Consider the following 15,252-nt stretch of genomic DNA (forward strand, 5'->3'; position numbering starts at 1 on the left):
GTGTCAACTAAGTTTTGATTCAGCGTTGATTGACATGGTAATGGACCAATAGTATTGGAGAAAAGTTGAAAAAACTGACCCCGCTGACGTTGTATGTTAAAGTGTGACATGTCACGACGTGACGTACGGCACACATTATTCAACTCATTCTGTGCCGTACATCCTCTTTCCACCAGGTGTAGCACTTCTCTCGCAGATTAAAAACAAGAAATGATCAATGGTGAGTGTAAAGTTAATTACTTGTGAGTTCATCAATAGTTAATTCAATCAATTGTTAATTTTCGCGTAATCACTGCGAGCCATCATGACTCTCAAAAACCGTGACACCCACAGTTTAATTGTGAAGATAAATTTAGCGCCGCCCTAAAAATCCTATTCAAATTCGACACAAACCTTCAAATAGGTATGTAATGAGACATTATATAAACTCTTTATAGTGTTTTATTTACATTTTAGAGGTGATAAGTTGGACAAATCAGGTGAAAAAAGCCGGTTCCCTACACGACATATCTCCCCTTTTCATTATGACGTAGTAGCTTTCGCTTCCCCACCCGCCATTTTTAAAAAGACCCGGCGGAGCTCCATTACTTTCTTCGATCATGCAGAGAGGGGCAGCATGAAGGTCTCGTCATTGACTTTGCTGGAAAGGGGAGAAATTGTGCTTTACAATGGTATTTATATTACAGTTGACCTGGAAGTATTACGTTTTTGGTGCGCTAAAATAAGGTAAAATGTACGGAACAGTGCAATGTACAAAAGTACGTTACCTACCGTTAATTTTCAACCGTCACACCCTCACTTCTGGTTTTGGTAATTTGATTGGGTTATTTACCTTTCAATCACTACGCCCTCCCTTCTATTCCCATGCATTTGATTGGCTGATGAGTTTGTGCCGGTGTTTCATGAAACTACACTTTCTGTCCAATCAAAACAAACTCACTACAAGTGCGTCGCTCCAAATGACTGTATATGGTTGCTCCAACAGAGATGGAAGAGGAGGCTAGACATCTCACTGGCAAACATTTTTCTGGTGGGGGAAAAAAGTATTTAGTCAGCCACCAATTGTGCAAGTTCTCCCACTTAAAAAGATGAGAGAGGCCTGTAATTTTCATCATAGGTACACGTCAACTATGACAGACAAATTGAGAAAAAAAATCCAGAAAATCACATTGTAGGATTTTTAATGAATTTATTTGCAAATTATGGTGGAAAATAAGTATTTGGTCACCTACAAACAAGCAAGATTTCTGGCTCTCACAGACCTGTAACTTCTTCTTTAAGAGGCTCCTCTGTCCTCCACTCGTTACCTGTATTAATGGGACCTGTTTGAACTTGTTATCAGTATAAAAGACACCTGTCCACAACCTCAAACAGTCACACTCCAAACTCCACTATGGCCAAGACCAAAGAGCTGTCAAAGGACACCAGAAACAAAATTGTAGACCTGCACCAGGCTGGGAAGACTGAATCTGCAATAGGTAAGCAGCTTGGTTTGAAGAAATCAACTGTGGGAGCAATTATAAGGAAATGGAAGATATACAAGACCACTGATAATCTCCCTCGATCTGGGGCTCCACGCAAGATCTCACCCCGTGGGGTCAAAATGATCACAAGAACGGTGAGCAAAAATCCCAGAACCACACGGGGGGACCTAGTGAATGACCTGCAGAGAGCTGGGACCAAAGTAACAAAGCCTACCATCAGTAACACACTACGCCGCCAGGGACTCAAATCCTGCAGTGCCAGACGTGTCCCCCTGCTTAAGCCAGTACATGTCCAGGCCCGTCTGAAGTTTGCTAGAGTGCATTTGGATGATCCAGAAGAGGATTGGGAGAATGTCATATGGTCAGATGAAACCAAAATATAACTTTTTGGTAAAAACTCAACTCGTCGTGTTTGGAGGACAAAGAATGCTGAGTTGCATCCAAAGAACACCATACCTACTGTGAAGCATGGGGGTGGAAACATCATGCTTTGGGGCTGTTTTTCTGCAAAGGGACCAGGACGACTGATCCGTGTAAAGGAAAGAATGAATGGGGCCATGTATCGTGAGATTTTGAGTGAAAACCTCCTTCCATCAGCAAGGGCATTGAAGATGAAACGTGGCTGGGTCTTTCAGTATGACAATGACCCCAAACACACCGCCCGGGCAACGAAGGAGTGGCTTCGTAAGAAGCATTTCAAGGTCCTGGAGTGGCCTAGCCAGTCTCCAGATCTCAACCCCATAGAAAATCTTTGGAGGGAGTTGAAAGTCTGTGTTGCCCAGCGACAGCCCCAAAACATCACTGCTCTAGAGGAGATCTGCATGGAGGAATGGGCCAAAATACCAGCCACAGTGTGTGAAAACCTTGTGAAGACTTACAGAAAACGTTTGACCTGTGTCATTGCCAACAAAGGGTATATAATGCTTGTTTGTAGGTGACCAAATACTTATTTTCCACCATAATTTGCAAATAAATTCATTAGAAATCCTACAATGTGATTTTCTGGATTGTTTTTCTTCTCATTTTGTCTGTCATAGTTGACGTGTACCTATGATGAAAATTACAGGCCTCTCTCATCTTTTTAAGTGGGAGAACTTGCACAATTGGTGGCTGACTAAATACTTTTTTTCCCCCACTGTACAAGTAGACAAGACACAGCTGCTATCGCATTGGTGTCTATGGGAGAGCCAGCCCTTAAGTAGACCAGAACTGTGTCCAATTTTTCAATGGTAAACTGCCTGAGTAAGACATCTTCATTTATCCACCATCTTTGGCTCTACGTTCACAGATCCCTAAGACTTTTCTCAAAGCATGTATCGATAATTCTATAGAATATCTCTGCCTCACATACAGTTGAAGTCGGAAGTTTACATACACTTAGGTTGGAGTCATTAAAACTCGTTTTTCAACCACTCCACAAATTTCTTGTTAACAAACTATAGTTTTGGCAAGTCAGTTAGGACAGCTACTTTGTGCATGACACGAGTACTTTTTCCAACAATTGTTTACAGACAGATTATTTCACTTATAATCACTGTATCACAATTCGAGTGGGTCAGAAGTTTACATACACTAAGTTAACTGTGCCTTTAAACAGCTTGGAAAATTCCAGAAAATGATGTCATGGCTTTAGAAGCTTCTGATAGGCTAATTGACATCATTTTTGTCAATTGGAGGTGTACCTGTGGATGTATTTAAAGGCCTACCTTCAAACGCAGTGCCTCAGAAAGAAGAGGGTAGACCTCCACAAGTCTGGTTCATCCTTGGGAGCAATTTCCAAACGCCTGAAGGTACCACGTTCATCTGTACAAACAATAGTATGCAAGTATAAACACCATGGGACCACGCAGTCGTCATACCACTCCGGAAGGAGACGCGTTTTGTCTCCTGGAGATGAACGTACTTTGGTGTGAAAAGTGCAAATCAATCCCAGAACAACAGCAAAGGACCTTGTGAAGATGCTGGAGGAAACAGGTACAAAAGTATCTATATCCACAGTAAAACAAGTCCTATATCGACATAACCTGAAAGGCTGCTCAGCAAGGAAGAAGCCACTGCTCCAAAACTGCCATAAAAAAGCCAGGCTACGGTTTGCAACTGCACATGGGGACAAAGATCATACTTTTTGGAGAAATGTCCTCTGGTCTGTCTGATGAAACAAAACTATAACTGTTTGGCCATAATGACCATCGTTATGTTTGGAGGTAAAAGGGGTTTGCTTGCAAGCCGAAGAATACCATCCCAACCGTGAAGCACGGGGGTGGCAGTATCATGCTGTGGGGGTGCTTTGCTGCAGGAGGGACTGGTGCACTTCACAAAATAGATGGCATCATGAGGAAGGAAAATTATCTAGATTTATTGAAGCACCTTGTCAAGACATCAGTCAGGAAGTTAAAGCTTGGTCGCAAATGGGTCTTCCAAATGGACAATGATCCCAAGCATACTTCCAAAATTGTGGCAAAATGGCTTAAGGACAACAAAGTCAAGGTATTGGAGTGGGCTTCACAAAGCCCTGACCTCAATCCTATAGAAAATTTGTGGGCAGAACTGAAAAAGCGTGTGCGAGCAAGGAGGCCTACAATCCTGACTCAGTTACACCAGCTCTGTCAGGAGGAATGGGCCAAAATTCACCCAGCTTATTGTGGAAGCTTGTGGAAGTCTACCCAAAACGTTTGACCCAAGTTAAACAATTTAAAGGCAATGCTACCAAATACTAATTGAGTGTATGTAATCTTCTGACCCACTGGGAATGTGATGAAAGAAAGAAAAGCTTAAATAAATCATTCTCTCTACTATTATTCTGACATTTCACATACTTAAAATAAAGTGGTGATCCTAACTGACCTAAAACAGGGAATTTTTACTGGGATTAAATGTCAGGAATTGTGAAAAACAGAGTTTAAATGTATTTGGCTAAGGTTTATGTAAACTTCCGACTTCAACTGTATTATGTATTGACTATTGGCTGTAAGAATAGATTTTGTGTCGCTATCATGTCAAAGTGCAAGGCAGATGATCTCAAAACCAGGACTTGGCCCATGAAAGTGTGGCCACTGTCGTAGACCTTTGGGAAAGACAACATACTATGAACACAAAGCTAAGTTATATGATCAATTCACTCATCAATGGACAGTTGAACGGCAAGACACAGTCACCTTTCCCGAGGATTTTTCCATTGCAGCAAGAACAGACCCAGGAGGTATTTTGGCAGGATGAATATTGTACTTGTGTTTAGTATTTAAAAAAGTAAATTAGTTTTGCGTCATTATGCCGCTCTTGGCTCTCCTTGTGTTAAAGCAACGTTATTGAGTGATAGGCTGTTTGAAAACACTGCAGCTAAAAAAATAAAAATCCATTGTTATTTCTTTTTTTTAAGATGACCCCCAAAAGTCAGATGGAGATGTGTAAATTGGACTCACATTCAGTCATAATATTACTTGTAGCAAATGTAGGCTACCTGTCACAAGAAAAAAGTTACCAGCTGATGAGATGATGCATGCATGCATTGTGAACTGTGCTCCATACTGATATGCGCTGTCTTTCCCCACCCTGCGCATTGATGATTGATCATACAGAGCAGAGAAGGTCGCAGAGAAGGTCGCAGAGAAGCCAGATTTAGACATTGCATATAATTTAACAGTTCAATTTCACTTCATGCTGTTCATATAAATAATTTGTTATAATTTACCAGTTTCTCGCAGTTATTTATCCCGGAAAACGGGAGTGGGTTTGGGCTGGAAATCTCAGTAAATCTCATTAACCCGGTTCCCGCTATTAAACCCTAGTCTCAATACTGTTAATTGACATCCTTCCCTTGCACCCTCTCCTTAATCTGCACTGGCTGGAAGAGCTGAGGAGTGATCTACATGGACTGTGTCTCAATAGTGTAAAGTGACGTCCTTCCCTTGTGTCCTCGCTCCTTGATCTTTATCACTCTGACTTGTGCAGATGAAGGAAAGGAGTTGAGGTGAGGAACCCATTGACATTCTAGAAGCTAGGTGCCAGTGTCTGAGAGAGAGATGCAGAGGAAAATGTGGTGTGTCAGTTTGGGTGCAGGTTCAATTGGATTGCCGGTCAGTTTTCCACTTCCTGACCACATGGAGATGCAATCCAATCTCAAATTGAACTTTCTCCTAAAATGACACAACTCCATTATAGGATGTGGTGGCACCGCCACCGTCTCAGCAACAGTGTCCCTGTAGCCGTGACCTCTCTCTAGGGGATACATGTTTTGAAATGTATTATCTAGTGTTAACTGCAGTACAAGGACATTTTCAAGTCATGTCTACATTTCTTTGACATTTAAAGCCACAGTCCTTGTTGGTGGCCCACTCTTCTATGGTATGCACATCTTATCTCAAGTTTCACGTAAATGGGTGTATTACGTGTTGTGCCTTCAAAAAGCTTGCATACCATTTTGTTGTATTACAGCCTGAATTAAAATTTGATTAAATAGATGTTTCTCACCCATCTACACACAATACCCCATAATGACAGTGAAAACGTGTTTTTAGAAATGTTAGCAAATGTATTGAAAATGAAATACTGAAATATCTAATTTACATAAGTATTCACACACCTGTGTAAATACTTTGTAGAAGCACCTTTGGCAGCGATTACAGCTGTGAGTCTTTCTGGGTAAGTCTCTAAGAGCTGTCTATTTTTCATTTCATTTTAGTCATTTAGCAGATGCTCTTATCCAGAGGGACTTACAGTTAGTGAGTGCATACATTTTCATACTGGCCCCCCGTGGGAAACGAACCCACAACCCTGGCGTTGCAAGCACCATGCTCCACCAACTGAGCTACAGGGGTCTACACCTGGATTGTGCAACATTTGCCCGTTGTTATTTTCAAAATTCTTCAAGCTCTGTCAAATTGGTTGTTGTTCATTGCTAGACCACCATTTTCAGGTCTTGCCATAGATTTTCAAGTAGATTTAAGTAAAAACTGTAACTTGGCCACTTAGGAACATTCAATGTCTTTTTGGTAAGCAACTCCAGTGTATATTTGGCCTTGTGTTTTAAGTTATTGTCCTGCTGAAAGGTGAATTTATCTCCCAGTGTCTGGTGAAAAGCAGACTGAACCAGATTTTGCCTGTGTTTAGCTCCATTCCATTTATTTAAAATTTTTCCTGAAAAACTCCCCAGGCCTTAACGATTACAAGCATACCCATAACATGATGCAGTCACCACTATGCTTGAAAATATGGAGAGTGGCACTCAGTAATGTGTTGTATTGGATTTGCCCCAAATATAACATTTGTTGTGTTATTACTTTAGTGCTTCGTTGCAAACAGGATGCATGTTTTGTAATATTTGTATTCTGTACAGGCTTCCTTATTTTACTCTGTCAATAGGTTAGTATTGTGGAGTAACTACAATGTTGTTGATCCATCCTCAGTTTTCTCCTATCACAGCCATTAAACTCTGTAACTGTTTTAAAGTCACCACTGGCCTCATGGTGAAATCCCTGAGCGGTTTCCTTCCTCTCCGGAAACAAAGTTAGGAAGGACACCTGTAGCTTTGTAGTGACTGGGTGTATTGGTACACCATCCAATGTGTAATTAATAACTTCACCATGCTCAAAGGGATATTCCAAATGTCTGCTTTTTTAAAATGTTTACCCATCTACCAATAGGTGCCCTTCTTTGTGAGGTATTGGAAAACCTCCCTGGTCTTTGTGGTTGAATCTGTGTTTGAAATTCACTGCTCGACTGAAGGACCATACAGATAATTGTGTGTGTGGGGTACAGAGATGAGGTAGTCATTCAAAAATCATGTTAAACATTATTGCAAACAGTGAGTCCATGCAACTTATTATGTGACTTGTTAAGCCCATTTTTTGCCATAACAAAGGGTTTGAATACTTATTGACTCAAGACATTTCAGCTTTTCATTTTTAATTTGTTTGTAAAAATGTCGAAAATCATAATTACACTTTGACATTATGGGGTATTGTGTGTAAGCCAGTGCACCCCAAAAAATCTGAATTGAATCAATTTTAAATTCAGGGTGTAGCGCAACAAAATGGGGAAATTGTTTAGGGGTATGAATACTTTCTGAAGGCACTGTATGATACATCACATGTGTGAGGTGACATGTGAGAAAGGCACTCTATTCACTATGCATTTTTTCACAATAGGGTGCCATTCTGGACAGAGCCATAGTAATGGAATATATCAATCAGCTTCCTAACCCTATTCTCCTCTCTCCTATCAGACTGCTTCTTCTTTGAAATGATTGAAATATCCATGTAGCAATGGCTGCCTCTGTGTCTTGATGTTTGCTCTTGTTTTATGTAGTAATTATGGCCCTACTGTACTAATTTCTTCTTTATTAATCAATATTTGTGTGAATCGGTCTTCAGTCAATGTTTTCTGTTGTGAGAAATGTTCCTTTTAGGTTTGTCTTGATTATGTAACCACAAACCCTTCTGCAGTACAGACAGAGAGATTATGTTGATTATCAGTCTGTATAAGGTTTCCTCTGTCACAGTGGGAAAATTAGGATTGTGTGTGCACATGCGTGCGTATGACCTTTAGTTTGTCGGTGTAGTGTGTATGCTCATATCTGTGTGTGCCTGCGTGTATTTGTGACAGTACATCTGTGTGTGATTTATGCCCACTCTCACACTTCTCCCCTCTCTCCCTGTCTATCCCTCCCCCTCTGTCCATCAGTAATTGGGAGGGTAGGAAGAGGACCCTGTCTGTATGCAGCAGTGACAGTGTGAGTGTACCCCTCACCCCCCGCAAAGTGTCCTGGAGACAGAAGATCTACCTGCGGGTCGCCTCACCCATGAACAAGCCCACGTCCATGCAGGACCCAGGTGTGTGTCTAACTGGCCTGCTACACTCGACACGTAACTTTTGCATAGCGTGAGACGCTCCTATTTATTTCAATGAAACCTATGCATACGCAGCACGGCTTCACAAGAAGCTCTTGCTGCTCAGTGTAAAATGGAAGAATTTTATAAAGTGGCTCACCCTGGCAAAAATGCACTCGTCAGTGTAGCAGCTAAAAACCTACTGTTTTCCTGACACAGACCATCTCTAGCACAATTATACTGTAACTCCCAACCATCTATGAGACACTTGTACAATTCAACTCAATTCAGTACAACTTCTCCCCTTGGGCAATTATGAATGGAATAATCAGATTATTTTTGTGGAAGAAGTTTAAAACGTTTTACTTAAATGAATGGGTTAAATATAGTCGAAGTTAAATATATTAAAATATCTGGTCTGATTACTTTAATAGACTATATCAACCTTATTACTTTGGACTGTGGGGCAGTTAGATCACATATGTGGCCAACCAGCTCGATTCAGTCTTATGTAGCAAAATTTGAAATTATGTTTTTTACATTGGATAAAAGTAGATACTCAGAGCTAGAAAATGGTATATCAAACACTACAGTTGAGGAACAATGGGAAAGTAATTCTGCTTTGAAAGTTGATAAACTTGTAACCTCACTTTTGAGAAAATGGCCTTTGAATGTTTTGGTGCACCCACTGGAGAGATTTTCTTTGTCTACACCCATTCAGCATCGTTCACACCCTCTTAAACTATAGCCCCGCCCGTAAACAGAGCGTTGTCTGGTTGTCCATTCGTAAATTCAGAGCGTTTCGCACTCGGAGTGTTCAGAGAGCACACTGGACGCTCTGGCCGAGGAGTAGGGTTGATCCAAGCGTTCTGTCCTAACAGTAGCAGTCAAGCACCCAAGCTAACTGGGTAAAGTTGGCCAGCTTGCTAGCTACTTCCAGACACAAAAGAACAGCTCACTGACCATTTTACTCGCCCTAGCAGAGCTGATTAGGCTGTTTTTATGTTATCCAGAGCGTTGGTGACTGCAACTGTGCTGCTGGCAACAATTGAATGATGCTTTTTTGCCAACGTTTACTGTCACCGGCCATATTCAACGGGTGTTGAGTGTTCGTAAATGTGTCAGTTATTCTGCGTTCTGGCACACTCAGAGAGCGCTCTGAAATCGGAGTAGATAGCCAGAGCAAATTTACCAGCTACGTCTATCAACAGTTGTCTCATTGACATCATGAACATTCTATTGAAATGGTTACCTGCATAGTGGAGTCTTTTGTTAAGACGTCTTAACAAAAGACCTGAGAGTTGGGATTAGCTAGCTAGTTAGCTAAACAACTAAGCATAATCCCAACTCATGACGTTACTAACCTGCATGAATATGCAGGTAGCTAACCAACCAGGTTCAATGTTAGCTAGCTAACATTAGGCTATAACTAGCAAAGCAAATGACACTGAGATATGAATAATATTACTACACAGATCATACATGTAACGTTAGCTAGCGAGCCAGCCAACTAACATTAGCTAGCTAGCTAACAGTACACTTTAACTTGAAATGAAAATGACTTTGTCAAAATTAGAAACGTGTAATATCTGGAAATGTAGCTAGCTAGACTATCTTACCTCTGTAGCTCAGCTGGTAGAGCACGGCGCTTGTAACGCCAAGGTAGTGGGTTCGATCCCCGGGACCACCCATACACAAAAATGTATGCACGCATGACTGTAAGTCGCTTTGGATAAAAGCGTCTGCTAAATGGCATATTATTATTATTTATTATTATATACAGTGGGGGAAAAAGTATTTAGTCAGCCACCAATTGTGCAAGTTCTCCCACTTAAAAAGATGAGAGAGGCCTGTAATTTTCATCATAGGTACACGTCAACTATGACAGACAAAATGAGAAAAAATAATCCAGAAAATCACATTGTAGGATTTTTAATGAATTTATTTGCAAATTATGGTGGAGAATAAGTATTTGGTCAACAACAAAAGTTTCTCAATACTTTGTTATATACCCTTTGTTGGCAATGACACAGGTCAAACGTTTTCTGTAAGTCTTCACAAGGTTTTCACACACTGTTGCTGGTATTTTGGCCCATTCCTCCATGCAGATCTCCTCTAGAGCAGTGATGTTTTGGGGCTGTCGCTGGGCAACACAGACTTTCAACTCCCTCCAAAGATTGTCTATGGGGTTGAGATCTGGAGACCGGCTAGGCCACTCCAGGACCTTGAAATGCTTCTTACGAAGCCACTCCTTCGTTGCCCGGGCGGTGTGTTTGGGATCATTGTCATGCTGAAAGACCCAGCCACGTTTCATCTTCAATGCCCTTGCTGATGGAAGGAGGTTTTCACTCAAAATCTCACGATACATGGCCCCATTCATTCTTTCCTTTACACGGATCAGTCGTCCTGGTCCCTTTGCAGAAAAACAGCCCCAAAGCATGATGTTTCCACCCCCATGCTTCACAGTAGGTATGGTGTTCTTTGGATGCAACTCAGCATTCTTTGTCCTCCAAACACGACGAGTTGAGTTTTTACCAAAAAGTTATATTTTGGTTTCATCTGACCATATGACATTCTCCCAATCCTCTTCTGGATCATCCAAATGCACTCTAGCAAACTTCAGATGGGCCTGGACATGTACTGGCTTAAGCAGGGGGACACGTCTGGCACTGCAGGATTTGAGTCCCTGGCGGCGTAGTGTGTTACTGATGGTAGGCTTTGTTACTTTGGTCCCAGCTCTCTGCAGGTCATTCACTAGGTCCCACCGTGTGGTTCTGTGTGGGTGCTTTCTCAAACCACATTAATAAGAAATATGTTGAAGATTTGAAGTGGGGACTCTTCCTTCACAAGCCTTACTAATTACAATACGCATGCAATATGTGACCCACCCTCTCTTTTCAGTCTTATGTTCCAACATTTGAAATTGTTTTATGTACATTGGATAAAAGTACAGCCTCAGAGCTCCACAATGGCACATCATACACTGTAGTTGGAGGAACCATGGGGAAGTAATGCTGCTTTAAAAGTTGATGCATTTATTATCCCATGTAGGAGAAAAAGGCATTCAAACATTTTGCTGTGATTTTCACACTTGCTCTACATTAATCCTTGGGAAACATATATTTAGAATTCAAAAGGCACTCCCACATCTGAGCTATCTTTGTTGCAGGTGCATGGTAACAATTGAATAACATCGGGGGGAAAAAAAGAAGAAACCCGCACACTGCTCTTGCTAGCATCGCTGCTTTTTATTAAGCTTTACGTATCGGCCTCAAGGTCTTCATCAGAGCTTTTGTGAGTGTTTTTAATTTGCACCCTTATGTAGGCGTTGAGCCACCCACATCCGTTCAATGTATCGAATGGGGTTGGAGTTGATGGAAAATAAACATGTTACCAAATATAACAATGTGCATTACATAAGTATTCTAATAAAGTGTGTACATAAAACATATTTAACATGTCTGTAAAACCACAATGAGGACATCGACCTATTAAGTAAGTTTTCATAAATCGTTGGGTACAGTGCAAGAAAAAATGTCAGAGTAGGCTGAAGTGGTGGCATTAGTTCATGTTCACATTAACAACATAACATGCATCGGCATTTCATCATTAAGACCTTTTGGGAATAACGTCTGGAGGGTGTAAATCCAAAAACAGAGTATTATTTATATCACCTCCCCTGTCTGATATCTTGACTTTCTCTATGCCACAAAATCTAAAGGTAGAAATGTCACGTTTTTGGTCATTAAAATGTATATGACATTTCTAGCTTGCTAGCCAACTTAACATTTGTCCCTATAACGTAACATGGGGTTTGATGCATTTCTTCCTATAACATGGGGTTTGATTAGCATTTGCACCACAGTGGCTAATTTCGGTAGCTAGGTAGTTAAACATGACAAACTGGCAAACATGAAAAACATTATCATTATGTCAAGCATGCCTTAGCATATCAGCAATCAACATTAACAGCAGAATGCAACTGGCCAGCTCAGCCAGCTGGCTTAATGTTGCTTTGTCCCGCAACGAGCCATCTGTAAACAATGTCTTGTTGCGGGACGAAGCAAACTATATAACGGTACCTGTATGCAACTGTCTAGCTATATAGCTAACAATAGCTAGCAATTGAAAAAACGTTTTGATACAGTTGAGATAATAACTTATGTACACTACCATTCAAAAGTTTGGGGTCACTTAGAAATGTCCTTATTTTCGAAAGAAAAACATTTTTTTTGTCCATTTAAATAACATAAAATTGATCAGAAATACAGTATAGACATTGTTAATGTTGTAAATGGCCATTGTAGCTGGAAACGGCTGATTTCTTTATGGAATATCTACATAGGTGTACAAAGGCCCCTTATCAGCAACCATCAGTCCTGTGTTCCAATGGCATGTTGTGTTTGCTAATCCAAGTTGTATCATTTTAAAAGGCTAATTGATCATTAGAAAACCCTTTTGCAATTATGTTAGCACAGCTGAAAGCTGTTGTGCTGATTTTAAATAAGCAATAAAACTGGCCTTCTTGAGACTAGTTGAGTATCTGGAGCATCAGCAATTGTGGGTTCGATTACAGGCTCAAAATGGCCAGAAACAAATAACTTTCTTCTGAAACTCTTCAGTCTATTTTTGTTCTGAGAAATGAAGGCAATTCCATGCGAGAAATTGCCAAGAAACTGAAGATCTTGTACAACGCTATGTACTACTCCATTCACAGAACAGCGCAAACTGGCTCTAACCAGAATAGAAAGAGGAGTGGGAGGCCCCGATGCACAACTGAGCAAGAGGACAAATACATTAGTGTCTAGTTTGAGAAACAGACATCTCACAGGTCCTCAACTGGCAGCTTCATTAAATAGTTCCCGCAAAACACCAGTCTCAACGTCAACAGTGAAGAGGCGACTCTGGGATGCTGACCTTCTAGGCAGAGTTGCAAAGAAAAAGTCCAGTGTCTGTGTTCTTTTGCCCATCTTAATCTTTTCTTTTTTTTGGCCAGTCTGAGATATGGCTTTTTTGCAACTCTGAAGGTCAGCATCCCGGAGTCGCCACTTCACTGTTGAGACTGGCGTTTTGACATATATATCTTGGACTCTTGTGTCCTCTCACACACTAAAACACCATGCCTGCAAGAGATCCACTTACAACCTAGACATTTCACCTATGAAAGCAGTTTCAATTGTGGTATTTGGATGCGTTTCAGACCACTTTGATGTGCGGGAGCTGCTGCCCCTCTCCCCCCGCTCCTTCTACCCAAGTCTGGACCCCCTGGCCAACCAACTGCCTGCTTTGCGAGACCCCTTCACTGGGGAGAGGCTCAAGAGGACGAGGGCACATTACCGGGCCCTGTGGAAGACTGCGATCCACCAGCAGATACTGCTGCTGCGCATGGAGAAGGAGAACCAGAGACTGGAGGGTGAGTGAGAATTGAATGGAAGTTTATTTATCCATATTTCATCAATTATGCAGAGACAATAGAAAAGGAACTTTGCTTACACATGTACCCAACCCGCTGACACACACACACACAAACAAACAGACACACACACACACACACACAGCATAGGATCATCCACAGAGCAGTGCCTCACGAGCAGGTTAGAAATCTGCACAGCTAAAGATTTAGTTTTAATGTTGGCACCAGAGCCATAGATACAGCTACAGAGCTTCTACAGAGTCGGTTAAATAGTTAGGCCTGCTTTAAATCTTGAACATGTAACACTAGCCTACTAACACAAGCCTACTTGTGAATGGCGCCGAAGGGGATGGCTGCCATTTTACGTGCTCCTAACCAATTGTTTCTGCTACTGTCTCTTATGACCGAAAAGAACAGCGATTACTCACCTCGAACTGCACAAAGATTTTTTCTGCAATTAGTCTGACGCAAAGGATATACTGTTGCTCCCGTACCAGGCCCAAATCCCTGTCATTCGCATGAAGAAAAGACGGAGATACAGGGGGCGCAGATACGGGTGCCTTGTGAGAATTCATCGGCAAGTGGGTAACCCGCCTCTACCATCCGTTCTATTGGCCAACGTGCAATCACTGGAGAATAAACTGGCTGAGCTCCATTCAAGACTATCCTAACAACAGGACATAAAAAAACTGTAATATCTTCTGTTTCACAGAGTCGTGAGTGAACGACGACACAGATAATATACAGTTGGCTGGTTTTCCGTGCATCGGCAAGACAGAACAGCGACCTCCGGTAAGACGACGGGTTGGGGTGTGTGTCTATTTGTCAATAACAGCTGGTGCGCAATGTCTAATATTGAGGAAGTCTTGAGGTATTGCTTGCCTGAGGTAGAGTACCTCATGATAAGCTGTAGACCACACTACCTAACGAGTTTTCTTCTATATTTTTCGTAGCTGTCTATTTACCACCACAAACCGATGCTGGCACTATGACCGCACTCAACGAGCTGTATAAGACCATAAGCAAACAAGAAAATGCTTATTCAGAAGCGGCGCTCCTAGTGGCCACCTTTACTCCACACACAGAGATGAGTACAATGCTCTCCCTCGCCCTCTATTTGGCAAATCTGACCATAATTCTATACTCCTGATTCCTGCTTACAAGCTCAAATTTAAGCAGGAAGTACCAGTGACTCGCTCAATACAGAAGTGATCAGATGACGTGGATGCTACGCTACTGGACTGTTTTGCTAGCACAGACTGGAATATGTTCCGGGATTCATCTATTGGTATTGAGGAGTATACCACCTCAGTCACCAGCTTCATCAATAAGTGCATCGACAACGTCGTCCCCACAGTGACCGCACGTACATATCCCAACCAGAAGCCATGGATTGAAGGCAACATCCGCACCGAGCTAAAGGCTAGAGTTGCCGCTTTCAAGCAGCGGGACAGTAATCCGAACGCTTATAAGAAATCCCGCTATGCCCTCAGATGAACCATCAAACAGGCAATGGGACAATACAGGACTC

At 41.7% G+C, this 15,252-nt stretch overlaps 1 protein-coding gene across 1 annotated transcript in view; it reads left to right on the forward strand.

Moving 5' to 3' along the window:
• Window positions 1-15,252, forward strand: part of LOC311143738 (TBC1 domain family member 4-like) — a 144,724-nt gene that overhangs the window by 81,424 nt on the left and 48,048 nt on the right. The window contains exons 13-14 of the mRNA XM_084179613.1: window positions 8,163-8,311; window positions 13,509-13,721. Coding sequence (XP_084035739.1) covers window positions 8,163-8,311; window positions 13,509-13,721 — 362 coding nt within the window. The remainder of the gene's footprint in view (window positions 1-8,162; window positions 8,312-13,508; window positions 13,722-15,252) is intronic.

This window comes from Coregonus lavaretus (assembly GCF_964263955.1).
Source record: "Coregonus lavaretus genome assembly, chromosome: 16".
NCBI classification, from domain to species: domain Eukaryota; kingdom Metazoa; phylum Chordata; class Actinopteri; order Salmoniformes; family Salmonidae; genus Coregonus; species Coregonus lavaretus.